Source organism: Lithobates pipiens, unplaced genomic scaffold, assembly GCF_037356315.1.
Source record: "Lithobates pipiens isolate NorthernLeopardFrog02 unplaced genomic scaffold, aLitPip1_a1.2 Scaffold_3, whole genome shotgun sequence".
Taxonomy (NCBI): Eukaryota; Metazoa; Chordata; class Amphibia; order Anura; family Ranidae; genus Lithobates; species Lithobates pipiens.
This window is the reverse complement of record NW_027507790.1, coordinates 235,235,668-235,258,411: the sequence shown is the minus strand read 5'-3', so window position 1 is coordinate 235,258,411 and position 22,744 is coordinate 235,235,668. Positions and strand designations below refer to the sequence as shown.

Sequence of the window (22,744 nt, the reverse complement as noted above, 5' to 3'; positions counted from 1 at the left end):
GAGGTACGAGCAGACAGATACACTAAAGTCTGCAGGAGTCCTGCATGGCACCCATGAGGTGCCGATAGCGGCTGCTATGCTTTCCAGACTCCAAGTAAAAATTATAAATGCACATTTTTTTACATGCAAAAAGAAAAATGTGTTAAAATAAAAAAGATGTTATACTTACAATTGCACAGAGCCGTCCCTTTCCTCTTCTGCCACAGTCCCCCCGTCGTCAGTGTTTGCTCCATCTCTTTTCCAAGTGCCCCCTCAGTGCCCCCTCAGCTAGCCGGCTGCTTTGGCAGCACCAAGTGCAAGCATGCTCCCGAGCCAGGCTGTGTGCATCTAAAGACACACACAGTGCTGTTCAGCAATGTCCCCTGCTTTCTTCTCACATGATTTGACAGAACAGCAGCAGGAGCCAATGAGGAAGAGAAGGAAAGTGACTTTACAGCCAGGCATAGCGCTGGATCAAGAGGAGAATCAGGTAAGTGTTTGGGGAATGGGAAGAAACAAGTAATGGGCCATTTTTAACCTTAAAGTGATTTTTTTATATATAAAAATAACATTTTATACCTACCTGCTCTGTGACTACGCACAGAGCACCTCCAATTCTCCTTCTCAAGTCCCCTGCCACTCCTGGCTCCTCGCTCTTCTCCCCCTCCCTGCCAATTACCCCCATAGCAAGCCACTTACTATGGGAGCACTCGTACATGCTCTCTCTTGAGCCGGCTCTGTACGTTGCTCCCCACTGCCGCTCCTTCCTAATGGACTCTGAATGACAGCCTTAGGAGCCAATGGCTCGCGCTGCAGTTTCTGAACCAATACTGAGGTTTTTTTTAACCTTAACCCCTTTGTGCCTAAGGGTAAAACAAATCTAAATGCCTAAGCCCAATTTTGCAATTTTGACGTGTTAGTAAAACTGTACATATCATCACAACTACTCTGCTTCCAGGTGGATTCTACCTATATATAGTAATGGATATCTCCTGATTTTTTTTTCTGAGCAGCCAATTGATACATTCTGGAGAGTCAAAGGAATAGTTCACCTTTGACCTTTGGCAAAAATCTCCCCAAGCAAAAGCCAGTAAAGATTGACTAACCCTATAAAATTGAGTACTACATGTCAATGTACTGAGGATGCTATGGTGATTAGGGATGTTTTTAGCAAAAGTCAAGTGAACCAATCCTAAAACATCTGACAATGTGATTGGTTTATTAATTTTTTAGAATGTTACATGGTAAAATGTAAGATTCACTTCAATTATCCAATCATGTGAAAAGAAACTCCCCCAATCCATCAACACACAATTGAATAACTAAAATTGAATATTCATAATATGTATTGTGTGAACATTCTCAAGACCTCTTCTGTCCCTGCTGTACCCATTATAAGTAGTTCCAGCTCTGATTTTATTATTGATTGACGTTAGATCATGGAGAGTACAACTGGAGGTGCTGGAAACAGAACTCACAGGTGAACAGGAATTGTGTCAGGAGATCTCACAGACTATTGAATATATGCAAGGATCCAATCCAGGGACAACTAGTCTCAAAATATCCCTTTTGGGTAGACTGACCCTTGAAGTTTATTTTTAAATTATGCCATATATCAGCGGTCTCCAAACTGCAGCCCGGGGTATATCAGCGCTCTCTAAACTGCGGCCCGGGGGCCAGATGCGGTCCTTTGCTTGCTTTTATCCGGCCTTTGGAGTACTATTCTATCCACTGACACCAACAATGGGGCATGATTCTTGTCGCTGACACAAATAATGGAGCATTATTCCTCCCACTGACACCAACAGTGGGCACAATTCCTTCCACTGACACCAACGGTGGGCACAATTCCTTCCACTGACACCAACGGTGGGCACAATTCCTTCCACTGACACCAACAGTGGGCACAATTCCTTCCACTGACACCAACGGTGGGCACAATTCCTTCCACTGACACCAACGGTGGGCACAATTCCTTCCACTGACACCAACGGTGGGCACAATTCCTTCCACTGACACCAACGGTGGGCACAATTCCTTCCACTGTCACCAACGGTGGGCACAATTCCTTCCACCGACACCAACGTTGAGCAAAATTCCATATGTTGATACCAACGATGGACTATTCCTCCCATTAACACTAATCAATGGGGCACTACTCCTGCCAAAGGCACCAACGAAAGGGCACAATTCCTCCTACAGTCACCAACAATGGGGCAGAATTTTTCCCACTGAAAGCAACAATCGGGCACATTGCTTCCACTGGCACCAGCGATGGGGCAATAGTCCTCTCACTGACACCAAAATATGGCATTGTTTACTCCCACTGGACGCCAGGACATTTTCTACTCCCACTGGCCCCAGTCCGGCCCTCCTCAAGTCTGAAAGACAGTAAACTGCCCCTTTGTTTTGAAAGTTTGGAGACCCCTGCCATATACGAATACCTGTAAGCAGGGCCAGACTTACTATTGGGCTTGACTGGGCTCAAGCCCATGGGCCCTGCCAAGATACATAGCCGAGTGTACTCGGCTCGGCTCCGCTCACAGTCAAGCCCAGTCCCGTCCTATGATGGGCATAACACAGGGACTGGGCGTGACTGAGCCTAGCTGAGTACACTCGGCTACTCTCGGGACTGCGAGAGGATCTGAGAGCCGCGGAGATACAGAGGACTATCTCGGCCGCGCCATTTTTAAACTTCAAGACTGCAATGACAAGGCTACAAATGACAAGGCTGCAATTACACTGGACAAGGCTGCAGATGGATGGGCAACGCTGCAGATGGCCACTGATAAGGCTGCATTGATGGGCATTTAAATGTAATTTTTTTCCTTAAAATTCCCTCCTAAACTTGGGGTGCGTGTTATACGCCAGCGCATGCTATACGTCGATAAATACGGTAATGTATAGAAGGTAGGGCCCGAAAGTGACTCAAGCCCAGGGGCCCCCACCACCCTAAGTCCTGCCCTGCCTGTAAGCATTCTCTGTAATAAATTATCATCACACCTGCAAAACATACATTTTTGTTGGCTAGTTTATACTTCTTTACGTCTAAAAGTTTGTGGAAGAACCTTCTCTAGTGTACAGGTGCACACATGAAATGTAATGGCTGAAAACTGAACCCACCACCACCCAGCTGTTCATCATTGTCAACTGAAATTCATCACCTGACACAGCAATGTTGCCAAAGTCCTGCTTAGTAACGCAACTCTCTCCACCATTTACTAAAGCTGAAGAATGCAAAATTGGGCTCATGTCTGCATAGAAAGCAATCACCTTCCAGGTTTATTTGAGAAAGCTTAAAGCGGAGGTCTACCCTAAAGTGGACCTTCCGCTCATTGGAATCCTCCCCCCTCCGGCGCCACAATTGGCACCTTTCAGGGGGGAGGGGGGTGCAGGTACCTGTACAGTACAGGTATCTGCACCCACTTCCGGGATAGCTCTCTGCGGAAAGGGGCGTAGATTACGCCCCTTTCCGAAAGTCCCCCGCTGCCTGCTGGGAAACACACAGATCCCAGAGGCAGCGGGTCCATCCTTATTGCGCAGCGCGACTCGCGCATGCACAGCAGGGAACCGGGAAATGAAGCCGAAAGGCTCCACTTCCTGATTCCCATACCCAAGATCGAGAGATCGGCTTCGGGTGCCGACATCGCAGTCGCGCTGGACAGGTAAGTGGCACTATTTTAAAAGTCAGCAGCTGCAGTATTTGTAGCTGCTGGCTTTAAAAAAAAAATAAAAATAAAAAAAAAACGGACTCCCGGCAGACTCCCGCTTTAATTGAACAAGCTGAGGTTAGAAGCTGATTGGTTTCTCTGCAGGAGTGAGGATGATTCTGCATTCTCCAGCTTTAGTAAATAAACCCCATTGTGTTCTAGCGGTTTATATAGTCATCCACTGCAATGTTTTTCAACTCCAGTCCTCAAGTACCCCCAAAAGGTCATGTTTTCAGAACTCCCCTCAGATGAAACAGCTGTGCAAAAATAGAAAGCCTGAAAACATGACCTGTTGGGGGTACTTGAGGACTGGAGTTGAGAAACATTGATCCACTGCACTCCACATTCATACGTCTATCCATTCATTTTTCCTCCAATTTTAAATCCATCTAGTTCTCCTTCCATTTATCTCTTCCTACCTCTCTCCTTCCATCACATCCACGTCCATCTAGGTAACTCTCCCCCATTCATCAGTCTCTTCCTCCATCCACTCAACTATCTCTTCACCCATAAATGCATTAATTTCTCCCCCATCCATCCATCTCTCCATCCACCCAGCTCTACCTCCATCCATCCATCCATCTATTTCTTCCCCTATCCACCAGTCTTTTCCTCCATCAACTCATTTATTTCTTCCCCAATAAATCCAGTAATCCATCCATACTGTTCTCCCCTCATCCATCTGTCCATAATCCATACTTAGTCTCTTTAACCAGCCATCCCTCCCTCCTCCTATTAATTTCTCCCTCCCTCAATCCATCCATCAATCTCTTCATCCATCCACCAATCTATCTCTTCCCCCATACATTCACTTCTCCCCCCATATCCATCTATCCATCCCTCTCTTCCCCCATCCAATCATTTATCCCACCATCCACTCCCTCACCTCTCCCTTCTTGCCTCCATCTATCCATCTCTACCTCCATTTACTCATCTCATCTATTCTGTCTGTATCCATCAAACCATCTCCATATTCAACCATCTATCTAATCATCTATCCCTCTTTTTCTATCTCTATCCAGTCTAATCGTCTATTTATCTAAACCTCAATCTAATAATGTCGTCAACAAATCATCCATCCATCTAGCCTATTAGGTTACTGCCACAGTATAATTAAAACCACGTTCTATATATAATATGAAAATATTTTCTATTCAGCATATGTACTCTCAAATTGATTTGATCGGAAGCAGATGTAAATTAAAAAGTACAATGTGCAATCTATGGTGGATTGAAAATACTCCTACAGCTCTCTCCGAAACAATGACAGCCCACATCCCACGGCCTTTCTAGGTGAAAGTTCTTGTTAATGTTAAATAAGTCATGGCATAAATTATACATGCAAATGAAGCCTACGATGCGTGCCAAGTCTTCGGCGTGAATAATGCCACTTGTGTTTTATTTATCAGGCTTATATCTAAAAAGTGTGCAACTAGAAAGCAACACGCACCATGTATGAAGAGAAGGCCGGAGAGCATGTGTACAAGTAGGCTTCATGCAGAATTCACAGAGGTTCGCACATCCCTGTTTTTCGGATGTGCAGTAAGCCCTTGTACACACTCGGACATTCCAACCACAAAATCCTTTGGATTTTTTTCCGATGGATTTTGTCCGAAACTGGTGTTGCATACACACGGTCAGACAAAGTTGTTGGAAAATCCGATCGTGCAGGGACGTGATGACGTTCGTTCATTACGATGGGACTACGTTCAGGCTAGTAGCCAATAGATTTGGTCTCGTAATTTGATCTGAGCATGCGTGGCACTTTGTCCGATTGGAAACTCTACAAACGATCGGACAAAGTCTAATCGGAACATGTTGTTGGAAAATTTTATATCCAGCTCTCAAACTTTGTTGGTCGGACAATCCGATGGAAAAAGTCTGATGGAGCCCACACACGGTTGGATTATCCAACAACACAATTTTTTTTCTTTTTTTAAAATAACAAACATGTTATACTTACCTCCACTGTGTAGCTCGTTTTGCATAGAGTGGCCCTGAACCTGCTCTTCTGGGGTCCCTCGGCTTCCTCCCGCAGGTACTTCTCACGTTCATGCGAGCTCCTTTGCATGGTGAGAAGCACTTGCGGGCGCGCTCCCGTGATACAGCCGGCGGCTATAGCCGCCGGCTGTATCACACGCCCCCCCCCCCCCCGGCGCGCTGCGTCATTGGATGTGATTGACAGCAGTGCGAGCCAATGGCTGCGCTGCTTTCAATCCATCCACTCCAGCCAATCAGCAGCCAGGCTGAGCGGTGAAGAGGACGGCGGGGGCAAGCGTGGGATTTTCGAGGGGTCAGGTAAGTAAAACGGGGGGACCGGGGGCACCGGCAGCGCCAGATGTTTTTTCACCTTAATGCATAGAATGCATTAAGGTGAAAAAACATTTACCTTTACAACCCCTTTAATGTTTGATATGGTTTTATGCTGATGTCTATATACATTGAGGTATATGGCGTGCCTACCATTTGAGGCTTCATACTATAGTAATAACATTTCTAAGTGTATGTTTCATTTTAGAGTTTGACTATAAGCTGCTTTCCTGAAGTGACCCGTGAAATGCAACTGCGTCGGAAGTCGCAACAAGCCATTCATCACCTCATTCCCACAGGGCTGATGATTCAATCTCTTACTGTGTAGCACAAATACGATTTATACATGGAATTGTGTTCTGTTTTGTCTTGAATATATGTTCCAATGTTTTTAAACTTCTTACAACAAAATTTTTGATAATCTTTTACTAACGTGGCACCATTAAAATTCTTAAATACCAGTTTATAGGGTCTTTTTGTACAATTTCTCTGAAAGGTTGTGGTACCGGACAGTTTTGTCCAAACACTAGAGGGCCCCCCTCCCTGGTGGTCCCTCCTCTCACGTTTTCCTTCTTTTCAGATGCAGAGGTGTGCGTTCCAACTATATGAATATGACTTGCTTAGAAGCATCAAAAAATGAACACTACATCACTGCATCACACAACTAGTTACATAGGTTGGAAAAAAAAGACCCGTGTAGATCGAGTTCTAATAAGAGACAAAAAAAACCCCCAGTGTTGCAAGGCTGAAATGCTAACCACTGTAAAATTTTGAGTACCTCTGAACGGAATTTTTAAGGCAATTGTAATTGAATGCTAACCACTAAACCAATGTGTGGTCCAATAGAACATTTATGTATTTATACAAGGTAATCCTATTTCCCCTTATTTAGGGAGGGAGGATGAGTTTGTTTGTCTCATAGATTAGGACTTCCTCAGCAATGAGGAACTAGCACCATTTAAAACAATGGCTACCTTGTATGCAGGCATTGATAAGTGTTAAAACTCATAAATAGAAATCAGCCTTAAAAGTTATATTGTATAGTCTGTATGTAGCAAGGTTCCAGGCCTACTTCAGTCTAATGAGGACCTCCAGTGCCAGAGATGGCTGACTGCATAGTCTGATTGGGCGCCAGACACTTCTTGAACGCAAAAGAGATTTTATTTCTCTTAACAGAACTTTGGGAGAGAGGGTTAGGGGCAGGACACCCTTAGGTAGTTGTTAGATCAATTGACAGACTCTGAGACTTCAACAAGAGGACAGCCATGCAGGTAGAGGCATCCAGCAAGGACGGCACATCTGCATGTGCAGGAATGCGGTCTCCTATGGCAACAGTCTTTAACAGTTCCTAAAACTAAGTGTAACAGTTCCTTAACTTCCACTAGAATCACTTCTTGTAGTTCTTCAGCCCACTGAGCTCCCAGTCTCTCCAGACTAGATGATTCACTGCCACCAAATCCCTTGAGCTCCTCCAATCCTTACGGTGGTATCTTCCTAATGCGTCACACCCGCCTCTGTTGGGTCCATAGTTTGGTACTCAAGATACTTCTCAAACTTCACCCCACTGGCCTGCTCGGTCCCTGGCTTGACACACAAGGCTGCTCTGCAAGCGTCACCTCCGTTGGCTGGGTCCCTGCCTTGATTCCCACTGAAGTTTCCCGATTCTTCACCGTCCCCGGTTGGTGAGAATACTGCTTTGGTACTTGTTTCAGTTACTCACTGTGGTCCCCGATAATAAGGTAGATGGTCCCTTACGGGCGACAGCTTCCCCTCTACCTCCAACCACAACAGGTTCCCCTGTCGGCAGAACTGTCACTTCTGGTTGGACTGCAAACCATAATCCCAACTCTGTGCTGCTCTCTTGCTTCTGGATAGGCCCCCAGACAGCCAAGCAGCCAGATGTCCCCTGGATAGGCCCAATCTCCAGCCTAGCAGCCTGGGCAATACAACACACATCCACCCAGAAAGCCGTCCAGGAGGCACAGAACAACAATCACCTGATTCCACCCAAATATATAGGTTCTCCCAGCAGGCCAAGGGATTTAAGAAAACCCCTGCCCATTGGCTGGGATATCCCATATACTCATAATTTGACCTTGCATTGCCCTCCTCATATCTAATGCCACCAGGTACCCGGCGGGGGGGGGGGGGGTTATGGGAGTACAGCTTGGAAGAAAGAACTCTTCTTTTTATCTTTTAATAGGCAATTTACTGTCATTGTTTTTAAAGCTGAAGGTCAGCTTTAACCACTTCACCTTCGGAAGATTTATCCCCCCTCCTGACAAGGCGTATTTTTTGCGATGCGGCACAATTGTGCGACCATGCAACGCTGTACACAAACAAAAGGGCTGCCCTCAGAATGCAGGGTTCGGAGAGTGGGCTGCCCTCAGAATGCAGGGTTCGGAGAGTGGGCCGCCCTCAGAATGCAGGGTTCGGAGAGTGGGCCGCCCTCAGAATGCAGGGTTCGGAGAGTGGGCCGCCCTCAGAATGCAGGGTACGAGAGTGGGCCGCCCTCAGAATGCAGGGTACGAGAGTGGGCCGCCCTCAGAATGCAGGGTACGAGAGTGGGCCGCCCTCAGAATGCAGGGTACGAGAGTGGGCCGCCCTCAGAATGCAGGGTACGAGAGTGGGCCGCCCTCAGAATGCAGGGTACGAGAGTGGGCCGCCCTCAGAATGCAGGGTACGAGAGTGGGCCGCCCTCAGAATGCAGGGTACGAGAGTGGGCCGCCCTCAGAATGCAGGGTACGAGAGTGGGCCGCCCTCAGAATGCAGGGTACGAGAGTGGGCCGCCCTCAGAATGCAGGGTACGAGAGTGGGCCGCCCTCAGAATGCAGGGTACGAGAGTGGGCCGCCCTCAGAATGCAGGGTACGAGAGTGGGCCGCCCTCAGAATGCAGGGTACGAAAGTGGGCCGCCCTCAGAATGCAGGGTACGAAAGTGGGCCGCCCTCAGAATGCAGGGTACGAAAGTGGGCCGCCCTCAGAATGCAGGGTACGAAAGTGGGCCGCCCTCAGAATGCAGGGTACGAGAGTGGGCCGCCCTCAGAATGCAGGGTACGAGAGTGGGCCGCCCTCAGAATGCAGGGTACGAGAGTGGGCCGCCCTCAGAATGCAGGGTACGAGAGTGGGCCGCCCTCAGAATGCAGGGTACGAGAGTGGGCCGCCCTCAGAATGCAGGGTACGAGAGTGGGCCGCCCTCAGAATGCAGGGTACGAGAGTGGGCCGCCCTCAGAATGCAGGGTACGAGAGTGGGCCGCCCTCAGAATGCAGGGTACGAGAGTGGGCCGCCCTCAGAATGCAGGGTACGAGAGTGGGCCGCCCTCAGAATGCAGGGTACGAGAGTGGGCCGCCCTCAGAATGCAGGGTACGAGAGTGGGCCGCCCTCAGAATGCAGGGTACGAGAGTGGGCCGCCCTCAGAATGCAGGGTACGAGAGTGGGCCGCCCTCAGAATGCAGGGTACGAGAGTGGGCCGCCCTCAGAATGCAGGGTACGAGAGTGGGCCGCCCTCAGAATGCAGGGTACGAGAGTGGGCCGCCCTCAGAATGCAGGGTACGAGAGTGGGCCGCCCTCAGAATGCAGGGTACGAGAGTGGGCCGCCCTCAGAATGCAGGGTACGAGAGTGGGCCGCCCTCAGAATGCAGGGTACGAGAGTGGGCCGCCCTCAGAATGCAGGGTACGAGAGTGGGCCGCCCTCAGAATGCAGGGTACGAGAGTGGGCCGCCCTCAGAATGCAGGGTACGAGAGTGGGCCGCCCTCAGAATGCAGGGTACGAGAGTGGGCCGCCCTCAGAATGCAGGGTACGAGAGTGGGCCGCCCTCAGAATGCAGGGTACGAGAGTGGGCCGCCCTCAGAATGCAGGGTACGAGAGTGGGCCGCCCTCAGAATGCAGGGTACGAGAGTGGGCCGCCCTCAGAATGCAGGGTACGAGAGTGGGCCGCCCTCAGAATGCAGGGTACGAGAGTGGGCCGCCCTCAGAATGCAGGGTACGAGAGTGGGCCGCCCTCAGAATGCAGGGTACGAGAGTGGGCCGCCCTCAGAATGCAGGGTACGAGAGTGGGCCGCCCTCAGAATGCAGGGTACGAGAGTGGGCCGCCCTCAGAATGCAGGGTACGAGAGTGGGCCGCCCTCAGAATGCAGGGTACGAGAGTGGGCCGCCCTCAGAATGCAGGGTACGAGAGTGGGCCGCCCTCAGAATGCAGGGTACGAGAGTGGGCCGCCCTCAGAATGCAGGGTACGAGAGTGGGCCGCCCTCAGAATGCAGGGTACGAGAGTGGGCCGCCCTCAGAATGCAGGGTACGAGAGTGGGCCGCCCTCAGAATGCAGGGTACGAGAGTGGGCCGCCCTCAGAATGCAGGGTACGAGAGTGGGCCGCCCTCAGAATGCAGGGTACGAGAGTGGGCCGCCCTCAGAATGCAGGGTACGAGAGTGGGCCGCCCTCAGAATGCAGGGTACGAGAGTGGGCCGCCCTCAGAATGCAGGGTACGAGAGTGGGCCGCCCTCAGAATGCAGGGTACGAGAGTGGGCCGCCCTCAGAATGCAGGGTACGAGAGTGGGCCGCCCTCAGAATGCAGGGTACGAGAGTGGGCCGCGCTCAGAATGCAGGGTACGAGAGTGGGCCGCGCTCAGAATGCAGGGTACGAGAGTGGGCCGCGCTCAGAATGCAGGGTACGAGAGTGGGCCGCGCTCAGAATGCAGGGTACGAGAGTGGGCCGCGCTCAGAATGCAGGGTACGAGAGTGGGCCGCGCTCAGAATGCAGGGTACGAGAGTGGGCCGCGCTCAGAATGCAGGGTACGAGAGTGGGCCGCGCTCAGAATGCAGGGTACGAGAGTGGGCCGCGCTCAGAATGCAGGGTACGAGAGTGGGCCGCGCTCAGAATGCAGGGTACGAGAGTGGGCCGCGCTCAGAATGCAGGGTACGAGAGTGGGCCGCGCTCAGAATGCAGGGTACGAGAGTGGGCCGCGCTCAGAATGCAGGGTACGAGAGTGGGCCGCGCTCAGAATGCAGGGTACGAGAGTGGGCCGCGCTCAGAATGCAGGGTACGAGAGTGGGCCGCGCTCAGAATGCAGGGTACGAGAGTGGGCCGCGCTCAGAATGCAGGGTACGAGAGTGGGCCGCGCTCAGAATGCAGGGTACGAGAGTGGGCCGCGCTCAGAATGCAGGGTACGAGAGTGGGCCGCGCTCAGAATGCAGGGTACGAGAGTGGGCCGCGCTCAGAATGCAGGGTACGAGAGTGGGCCGCGCTCAGAATGCAGGGTACGAGAGTGGGCCGCGCTCAGAATGCAGGGTACGAGAGTGGGCCGCGCTCAGAATGCAGGGTACGAGAGTGGGCCGCGCTCAGAATGCAGGGTACGAGAGTGGGCTGCGCTCAGAATGCAGGGTACGAGAGTGGGCCGCGCTCAGAATGCAGGGTACGAGAGTGGGCGGCGCTCAGAATGCAGGGTACGAGAGTGGGCGGCGCTCAGAATGCAGGAAATTAACTTTTCATATTAGCAAGCTGGTGATTGGTTTTTAGGACAAAGGGTGGTCCTCAGCAACCAATCACCTGTGGTTAAACATAGGTTAATTTGGTTGGCTCCTCCTCCCACCCCTCCGTCCTGAGCTGCGCTTCCTTCCATTCTCTGCTGTTCAATAATCACAGCGGCGGAGGAGGCTGGGGGTGGGAGGGACAGAGAAGGAGCAGGACACAGAAGGTGTGGCAGAGCTGCGCAAAGAGATTGAGACTGGCAGGGATAAAGGACCGGGGAGAGTCAATCAGCGGCTCTCTGCTCATTGAAGACCGAGAACTAGGCATTCAGCGGTCTTTGATTGCTCAGTTCTTGGTGTAGACGTGGCAAGGGACAGATGCAGCATCAGATCAGTGCTGCATTCACCTAGTGGAGCAAGATGGTTTGTTATTTTGATTCCCAAACTTATCTTTTAAAGGATAAAATTATTCAACAATGCCTGCAGCTACAGAGGTCATTGATGGCTTAAAGATCATTTAACATTGGTTAATTGGGTATCCAAATGTCTACAGAAAGGCAACATGCGCATCTAAAGAAGAAGGTCTGTGTGCATAAGCTGCTGAGCAGTTCCTGCAGAAGGTCATCCAGTGCCCAGGGAAAAGATGCCAAACTGCACCCCCCACCCCATTCATGATGTGCAAGCTTAGGGAATCCTACGCCCAGCAGTCACTCGCTTGTCAAAATCATTGCCACTAGCACTACTCCCGTCAGTCTTGTAAGGAAGGAAGGAGCTCCCATCCCAACAGAAAATCATTGCGCCCAGGGCAGCTGCCCCCTCCCACCCACTTCTTGTCCTAGCCCTACTGCTGAGGGTAAGCAGCAAAATTCAAACACAGCAGGATGGATTTTTTTTTCTCAAATTTCCAAATTCAACCATTAAAAGCAATTTGATATTTGAATGTACTGAGAATGTTCACACATTCCCAAATGTTTGTATAGAAAATCTACTACTGTATGGCCAACTTTAGTGTTGTCAGCCCTCAGCAGGAAATGCCGTTACTAGTGGGATCTCCAAGTAAGAAACCTTGCAACATATTCACAAATATATACTCTATATTGGCAAAAGTATTGGGACATCTGCCTTTACACGCACATGAACTTTAACGGCATCCCAGTCTTAGTTCTTAGCTATAACAGCTTCAACTCTTCTGGGAAGGCTGTCCACAAGGTTTAGGAGTGTGTCTATGGGAATGTTTGACCATTCTTCCAGACTCGCATTAGTGAGGTCAGGCACTTATGTGGACTAGAAGGCCTGGCTCACAGTTTCCGCTCTAATTCATCCCAAAGGTGTTCCATTGGGTTGAGGTCAGGCCAGTCAAGTTCCTCCACCCCAAACTCATTCATTCATGTCTTTATGGACCTTGTTTTCTTCTCCTCTTAAAAATCATTTGGGGGAGGGGGGATTATGGTGTGGGATTGTTTTTCAGGGGTTTAGCTTGGCCCCTTAGTGAAGGGAACTGTTAAGGCTTCGCCTCTCAACAAATCGTTCAAATGCATTTTCGAAAAACAAACACGCGGTCGTGAGAGCAAAAGATTATGTCATCGTGTAATGACCGAAATGTAAACGATAAATCGTTCAATGGACATAAATTAATCAGTTTTGTATTTGTTTTGTCACATACAACCTAGAGCAAACTGTTTGGGTAAAAAAAACACATCAACCTTTCAATTTATCTTCCGTTCAAAACTTTTCCTTTGATTGTTTTGGCTCACAAACGTCACAACCGATTTTCAATTTGTGTCCATTAACTGGACGATAAACGAACTGTCCAAATTACAGGTTTTCTAAAGATTTTTCGCCTACTGTATGGACACCATAAGGCTTCCATCCACTTGGCCAATAAGTGCCGGTTCACACAGGGGCGGCTTCAAAGTCATCCGACTCTGAAGCCTCACGGTACAACAAGACTTCAGCTTGACTTGCAAAATTACTTCTGTATAGAAGTCAATGCAAACTGCTCCAAAGTCGCCCCAAAGTACTACAGGAACCTTTTTCTAAGTCTGAGCAACTCGAGTCGAGTCGCTCCTATTAGAAGGGTTCCATTGAAATGCATGGAGCGTAACTTGTCAGGTGGCCAAGTCGCCTGACAGGTCGCCCCATTGTGAAGCGCCACTTAGGGTCACACATCGCCAACAATGGGCATAAATCTGCGTGTATGCAATCAGCTGCAGCCAGAAAACCTGTACAAATCAGGCCAACAGACATCATAATCATATTTTTTTAGAGAGAGAATATCAAAGTAAATCGATGGACTGTTATAAGAAGCTAGAGAAATTTCATGGAACAGATTCCACACAAGAGCCAGGCAGACAAAGGTTGCCCAAGTCGGCTAAACACTAATGTGGTTAGAAACAAGATGACATAAAAGAGTAATCAAACGTGAAAAAATCCCATTCCGACAAACCGAGAACATTACTGCTGTAACATGTCTCTATTGGAGCTGCTGGTAATGGCCCATTGTTACAGCTAGAGGGGATTTTTGCAGGAATGTCAAGTTTTGGCAGTCACCTCATTCACACTGTGCTGTGACTTGAAACAGCAGACTAGGAGATAGATTTCAGATTGAGGATAAAAGTGGAACGCCATTAGTCATAAGATAAACAAGGGATTAACGTACTTTTGTGGTTAAGGTATTTTATAAATGGTTTATTATAGAAATAAAATGCTTAAATATAAACCTTGTTGGGTTTGCTACTTAGAATTTCTGTTCCTGGTTTGGGTTTAAAGCGGCTCCGTGCCTGGTTTCGGTTTAAAGCGACCCCGTGCCTGGTTTCGGTTTAAAGCGACCCCGTGCCTGGTTTCGGTTTAAAGCGACCCCGTGCCTGGTTTGGGTTTAAAGCGATTCCGTGCCTGGTTTGGGTTTAAAGCGACTCCGTGCCTGGTTTGGGTTTAAAGCGACTCCGTGCCTGGTTTCGGTTTAAAGCGACTCCGTGCCTGGTTTCGGTTTAAAGCGACCCCGTGCCTGGTTTCGGTTTAAAGCGATTCCGTGCCTGGTTTGGGTTTAAAGCGACTCCGTGCCTGGTTTGGGTTTAAAGCGACTCCGTGCCTGGTTTGGGTTTAAAGCGACTCCGTGCCTGGTTTGGGTTTAAAGCGACTCCGTGCCTAGTTTGGGTTTAAAGCGACTCCGTGCCTAGTTTGGGTTTAAAGCGACTCAGTGCCTGGTTTGGGTTTAAAGCGACTCCGTGCCTGGTTTGGGTTTAAAGCGACTCCGTGCCTGGTTTGGGTTTAAAGCGACTCCGTGCCTGGTTTGGGTTTAAAGCGACTCTGTCCTGGCTAGTACTGATCCAGCCTATAACTGGTTAGGGTTTTCCCTTGGAGAACAAGGTTAGGACTCAGGGATTGGAATTGGGACCTGCGCCAAAGGTCAGAAGGCGTGTCCCCGGAGGTCAAAGGTCAAGAGGCATGGCTGTCCCACTCCCACCAAAGTGTTCTGCCTACCCCAACCAAGTAGGGAAGCGAACAAGTCGGGGAAAGTCCAAGCCCCCTTGCTCCCCTCCAGCATATAACTGGGCAATAAAGGAGAATCAGTACCCATATGGGGTCATCATTCTGCTTCCACCCAGTGTTGCCAAACACTGGTATTTTTACTTGGAGCCAGAAAAAAAAAAAGGCCACTTTTCTCAGGAAAAGTTTGCCAGTAAAAAAATATGGCTGTGACACTCGGCTTGGAACTGCACATTCGCAATTTCCAGTCTGGAGCTGGCCGAGTCCATCCAAGTGCCTGCTACAGTGTGTGTGGGTTGGTGTGAGCGGAGGGGGTTGGTTTGGTGGAGGTGGTGCCTGAACGTGTCATGTGATGTCATAGTGGAAGGGAGCCGAGAGGAGTGGCTGAAGCCTTGTGTGCAGGACAAGAGTGGGACGCTCTTTGCCGTTTGGATTGGAGTGAACTGAAGGGACCTGGTGTGTACAGAGACCATCACTGTGACTCAGGAGGGGACGCGTTGGTGCTGCAGCACTGTCAATGTTCCTGTGGGAGTCAGTTTCGTGTGTATGTGTGTGTGTGTGCCACCGATTCTAAATCCTTGTCCTCCTAAATCCTGCCCAAGTTACTTACATTATATAGAAAATAAAGTAAGAAATACAGTGGATATAAAAAAAAAAGTCTACACACCCCTGCATACTGAAATTTGCACTTAAAACAGTAATTTTGTAACTTTTGGAAATTCCAGTAAAAACTTGGCAGTGCCAGTAAATTGTGGGTGTTGTGTGAGTAAATTTCAATCTGGGAGGTTGGCAACACTGCTTCCACCCGTCTTGTCAGGAAGCTTCCAGCATTAAACAGCACTGTACAATGCAGAAGAGCCTGGTTGGCTTACAGTTACGATTCTTAAAGACACGGTCATAGAAAGACAAATAGAACTACTTCAGGTATAAAGTGTTGGCACTTAGCAGTGCCTGCATATACTTCTCTTGGCAGCCTCCAGACCAGCCTGTCATGGCTAAATGCCAGGTTACTCTGATAATCAAATCTACAGTATTGCTTTACAGTTATGAAGTTTTGAAGGTTCCTGCCAGTAAAAATAGAAGGTTATGTTTAGACTACAGAGCAATTTTGGTGCATTGCCTGCTCTGTGTATGAAAAGACACCTTTTGTCATACCCAAAAATAAGACCTAGCATGATTGCCGGAGATGGCTGCAATATAAGCCATATCCCCCAAATAAGCCCTAGTTAAAGTCCTTGTAGGTCTTATTTTCAGGGTAGGGCTTAATTTTGGGGAAACAGGGTAGGGCTTATTTGGGGGGTAGGGCTTATATTGCAGCCATCACTGACAATCACGCTAGGTCTTATTTTCAGGGAAACAGGGTAGCAGTGTCACATTACTCCAGTGGTAACAAGCTCCTGGCATAACCACGAGCTGGGGCAGCACAGTAGCTAAGTGGTTAGCACTTCTGCCTAACAGCACTGGTGTCGTTGGTTCAAATGCCAACAATGGAACTACCTCCATGGAGATTGCATGTTTTCCCTGTGTGGGTTTCCTACAGGTACTCTGGTTTCCTCCCACACTAAGAAGACATGTTGGTAGGTTAACTGGCTCCTGTCCAAACTGAATGTGAGTTAGGGACATTAGATTGTAAGCTCCTTGAGAACAGGGACGGATGTGAATCTATAATATATATGTAAAGTGCTGCGTAAATTGGTGGTGCTATACAAGCACCAGTATTAAATACTATATCACTGCATCATTTAGACTCAAAAAGAAATTCCGAAATGAGGTGCGTTTCTCATTAAAGACAATGCCGGAAATAAATTATACCTCCATTTTCAAACCGGTAATCAGAACAGGATTTTCTCAGCTGCTAAGCTGACAAGTGTAATTGCTATAATAATGCTGAAAATATTACTGTGCATAGTAAAATATGACTTCATGTATTATTTCCTCTTCCCTGTCCTTTCCCACAAGACAGGAAGGTCTAAAACAATTTACTGAACAATGTTTATTTTGTGGAAGTGGAATAATGAGAAACTAGAGAGACACTTACAGTCAGCGACTCAAGTTGACTGGTCCCGCATCCTCCCTTTTCCTCTTTTCCATCGGGTTCCACATTCTCCTTATTGTCTGTGTGATTGTCCTGGGCAGAGCATGCACTGACAAGGTCCGGCAGGCTTGTGGACGGGTATTTGCAGAAATCCACCTCTGTTCCATCCTTAAAATAAAATCAACACCGATGTCATTTATTTTTTTACAAATTTCAAATTGTTACAAATTAAAAAATTTACAAAACAGCAATTTTGGGCGAGAGACATAAATCGGTGAACGACTATCAGGCAAAGGATGCATACTGTATACTTAAAGTGGTTGTAAACCCTCTAAAAATAAAAAAAAACTAATAAAAATAAAAAAAAAATAACCTGCAAGACAAAGACATAATGAGCCAATATGCATTATGAAATACTCACCTTAGATCGAAGCTGTTGCAGCGGCCCCCGCACACCGCTGTGACCGGCGACATGCCTCCTGGAGTTATTTTTGGGTTTGCGGTCTCCGGCGCTGTGATTGGCCGGAGCTGCCATGACGTCACTCCCGCGTGGGAGCCGCCGATCACAGCACAAGCAAGTCGTTTCTTCAGTGCGCATGCTCCAATGACATCACACGTTTAGGAGATATTCACAGTACTTACAGGTGAGTCTTATTATAGGCTTACCTGTAGGTAAAAGTGGTAGTACAGAGTTTACAACCACTTTAAAGAGAGAGTAAACTCCTATGCATAATTTTTACCCATCTCTAAGCCTACAATAAGGCTTACCTATAGGTATGGTAAATATCTCCTAAACGTGTGCCATTTAGGAGATATTTAAAGTACGTGCTGCCAGTTACATCACCAGTGCACTCTGGAGGAACGGCCACCCAGGACTTTTTACTTTCACTTTAAGTGAGTTTGTAGGCCCCAAATCCAACAGAGTAGGCTTCTTAAAATAGGTTTAGGTCTTCAAGGTGTCTTGGTATTGCAAAAACCCAGGTCCTTTATAATATGTAAAAATAAACCATCATTTTCATGGTCAATCCCAGGGGTGGTAGCCATTCAACACTCCAATGGCCACCAAACTTGAGGGAGCCTCAATAGCCAATAGGGAGGGCACAGGGGCTGGAGGAGGCAGGCCAAGGAAGAATCTTGGAAGTAGTGGTCAACATTTGTATTAAAAAGAGCCCAGATTTGGAAGCTAAACTGAGGATTTCAGCAGCTTTCTAAAGAAGCTTGCTCAATGAACCTGGGACCAGAAATTAAGACAGCTCATGGGTTCACTTTAAAACACTTCTGTCTTTGAGAGCAGAGTCAAGTGAATCCACACTAACACAGCACAGGGGAACCCAATAGGGAGTAACTTGATTAACCCATAAAAATAGAAGACCATATTAATGCAGAGCAAAGGGAGAAGCCATACCAACCCACACAACAATGGGTGTGATGGAGATAAATTAATTCACAGGGTTATCCTATAATTGTACTTGAGAGTGAGATTTGACCTCACCGTGTCAGTTAGCTGACATATCCAAATGGCTCCAATTGTTATACATAAAATTAATTATAGAACTATTAAGTTATTACCACACCTTATATTTAAACCTGTCAAATAACTAATGGGAAAAATGTTGTCCCGTCCAACACAAATCTACCTATTTCCTAATTGCTCTAAATGTGATAAAGAGGAAACAAGCTATTAAAAGGAGTTGTAAAGACACCACAAATTATTTCTACCTTAATAGTTATAAAAAAAAATAAAGGAAAACACTGCACATCATGTCAGACTGAAAACGAATAGAAACAGTGGTCACCAGAGGAGATAGAAAAGGTGAGGTCTCTATCAGGGACACAGATAACCATAACAATGCAACATAAGTAGTTCAAATCCATCTTCATTCCATCCCAAACAAAGATTTTAAGATATACACTATAAGACCAAAAATTTGGGAATACCTGTTCATCACCTTCATACAGGTTGGACACCCCATTTCAAAATCATGGCCATTAATATGGAGCTGCCCCCGTTTGAGAGTCTATTGGCCTCTACTCTTCTGGGAATGCTTTCAGGAGATTTTGCAGTGCGTCTGCTGGAATATGTGCCCATGCAGACAAGAGAGCAAATACTCATTTTGAACTAGATGATCAGTCTTGTAAAAGGTGTTCCAATTCATCCCAAAGGTGTTCAGTAGGTTTGAGGTCAGGGCTCTGTACAGGCCACTGAATTCCTGCACACCAAACTCATCCAACCATGTCTTTATGGAGCTGGCTTTATATACAGGGTTCAAGGAGGAAAACACTGCGCTAAGCCAAACAAACACAAAAAAGCGTTTCAAAACAGCTGCCAACACTTCAAACAAAGTTCAATAGATATAAAATGGCAAATAGTGTGGCGCTGAATATATATAGCAAAACCATACATAAAAAATTATGCGATTGTGAAAAAACAAAATGTGAATATACAATGTGACATGAAAACTGTGAATACTGAAAAATATTAATAACTGAAAAGTGAGTCCCAGAGAAAAAGTCCACGTATATTAAGTGGTGCACCAATGTTATGGTAGGTATTCCTCACAGGGAAATCAAGGAGTCCACAGATCAGGTGAAACCAAGGGTATCGACTTGTCTGAAGTAATTTAAAAATATATAGGTAGAATACTCTTACCAGAAAAGATGGACTCATCAGTCTTACGACAGTTGAGTCAACAGCGCTTGGGGTCCGAACATGGAACCAAATGATGAGTTGAGGGTAGTCCGAATGGATGCTGGGGAGGCTTCAGATGTTATAAGACCATGGTGAACGTCTCTCGAAGCGTCTCTCAGAATATCAGGATCGAATGTATCACATTTGGGGTTCCGACCGTATTATATATTATTCCGAAAATATTCGAAATAAAAGCAATGTGGGGTGCCAGATGCAAGCCCGACGCGTTTCGACAAAATATGTCTTCAACAGGGGCCATGCATCTGGCACCCCACATTGCTTTTATTTTGAATATTTTTTTCTGTGATCACATGTCATAACTTTTGTTTATTTTTATGACTTTTTAAATAAAACCCAATGGTTACTCTCTGACCTGCACCATTTGGAGCTTTCTTTTTCTTTTATTATTTTTGTGGACCTCCTTCCTCATTTGGGGTCGGAACCCCAAATGTGATACATTCGATCCTGATATTCTGAGAGACGTTCACCATGGTCTTATAATATCTGAAGCCTCCCCAGCATCCATTCGGACTACCCTCAACTCATCATTTGGTTCCATATTCGGACCCCAAGCGCTGTTGACTTAACTGTCGTAAGACTGATGAGTCCATCTTTTCTGGTAAGAGTATTCTACCTATATTTTTAAATTACTTCAGACAAGTCGATACCCTTGGTTTCACCTGATCTGTGGACTCCTTGATTTCCCGGTGAGGAATACCTACCATAACATTGGTGCACCACTTAATATACGTGGACTTTTTCTCTGGGACTCACTTTTCAGTTATTAATATTTTTCAGTATTCACAGTTTTAATGTCACATTGTTTGTATATTCTCTATTTGTATATTTTGTTTTTTCACAATCACATAATTTTTTATGTATGGTTTTGCTATATATATTCAGCGCCACACTATTTGCCATTTTATTTGTATACAGGGGCACAGTCATGCTGGATGGTTACCATAAGGTCGTAAGCACACAATTATCCAAAATGTCTTTCTAAGTTATAGCATTGATATGCGCTTGACTGGAAGACCTGAACCAAATCAATTAAAGAATGTAACCTGGGGGACAGGTAGCAGGTACAAAGCTCCCTGGGATGAGCAGTCTTTCAGGCACAGCTACCAAATCCAGTGAGGTAGTGACAAACAGTGCGGTGTTTATTTGTGGTAAATACACAAAAGTCTATGTACAGGTGATGTACAGTGTTCCGGAAAACAAAATGGGAACAAACATAGCAAAACAAAACCTAGCTGTGTCTCGGCACTAACTATACAATATATACAGGCCCTAACTACCAGGCTGAGCAAGCCTACAGCTTGTCAGCTTCCATAGATACAGCTCTAACAGCTTTTTAACAACCTCTTGCTCTCACAGACCGGAGTTGTGTGTGTTTCGCAGGCCGAGAGCACTGGCTGTCTGTCTCAGGTGAGTTTAAATTAGCCTGGGGGAAAAGACCAGGTTTCCGAAATGGATCGTAGATCAGAGATCCCTGAATGTGTACGAGAGGAGCCTGGGAGATGTATAAACCCCAAACAGGACTTTTCCCAGCTCTCTCTGGGACGCTCTGTTACAAGGGGCCTTTACTTACTTTTTACCATACAGTGTAGGTATTATGGTTAGGTTTTGACAAATTTTTGGGCTGTATAATGCACTTTAAAATAATTGTTTCCATCACAAAATGTAGTTAGTCCTGCAGACTGAACTTCGATATACAACGAACCCCACTGTAGTAAATCAGCAGAAGTGAATACAAAGTCAACAGTCCTATGCGGAAATATCCTGTAAAAAAGCAGAGCAGAAATGTTTGTTTCTCCAGCAGCCCTATTTTGAGGAAGGGGAAAACACTGGTCACCTCTCAGCTGCAACTGTAAAAGCCAAAAAACATTCTGCCCATGTAGCAGAATTTGAAGAACCTTCAACTAAATGGGCATGTACTACAATGGAGATGTCATCTGTGTTTTGTGATTTTCTTAAAGATTTTTATAGCAGCAAAATATCTTATGAAGAGGCCGAAATGCTACTTTTTCTTGATTCCATTAGGTTACTATAACTGTCTACAGCTGACAGGGAGGCATTGGATAAACCCTTGACTCTAGAGGAACTTAGGATTGCCAGTATACCTAATAATAAAGTCCTAGGTGCTGACGGGTTACCAGGGGAGGTCTATAAAATGTATGGACCAATTTACTGCCTGAATTATTAGCGGTATTTAATACAGCAATGGAGTGTAGCCATCTTTCTCCTATGAATGAGGCAATTATCATAGTCCTATTAAACCTGGTAAGGTCCCTAATAATCCAGAATCATATCGTCCAATATCATTACTCACATCAGATGTGAAAATATTGGCAAAAGTGCTAGCTAATAGATTGGCAAGCAATTTCTAAGATTGTGTACCGAGATCAGTCCGGTAACAGATCAATTGCAATAAATATTCGATGATTATTCCTTAACTTGCAGGTTCCAGCCAATAATCTAGGTAACAGAGCTATATTGTCATTTAATGCGGCAAAAGCTTTTGATAGTATAGAGTGGACTTTTCTATGGCATTGCTTATAGAAATTAGAATTTCGGATCCCAGTTTATACGCTGGATACAGCTTCTATATGCTGCACCGATGGCAGGGGTTCAAGGGAACAGGCATACATCGGCCCCATTTTTACTACGAGGAACAAGGCAGGGATGCCCGCCATCACCCCTCCTTTTTGATTTGTCCCTTGACCCTTTGGCTATTCATCAGTCGTCAAAAATATTTGAGTTTCTCAGAACTCTAGGAGGAGGAGAGGACGAGATTGCCCTATACGTTGATGACGCGCTTTTATTTTTGGGAGATATTTCACACTCTTTAGTAGAAGTGATGTCCCTAATTACTACATACAGTTCCTTTTCAGGTTTCACAATAAATTGGGACAAGTCTATTCTTTTACTGATAGATCCCCTTGTGGATAATATGCCAAGCTCTGCGCCCTAAATAGTTTCTAGGCATCCAAGTTACATCACAAATGTCTGAGTATGTAGAGAGAAAATTAGATCCATTGCCTAAAACGCCTTAGACTGGGAAAATATGGA

The 22,744-nt window shown here is 46.6% G+C and overlaps 1 protein-coding gene across 2 annotated transcripts in view; it reads right to left on the bottom strand.

Moving 5' to 3' along the window:
• PDZD2 (PDZ domain containing 2) overlaps positions 1–22,744 on the bottom strand; it is a 430,456-nt gene that overhangs the window by 141,854 nt on the left and 265,858 nt on the right. For both annotated transcript variants that reach the window (XM_077462905.1, XM_077462906.1), the window contains one exon: positions 16,987–17,151. In XM_077462905.1, the coding sequence (XP_077319031.1) occupies positions 16,987–17,151 (165 nt within the window). The remainder of the gene's footprint in view (positions 1–16,986; positions 17,152–22,744) is intronic.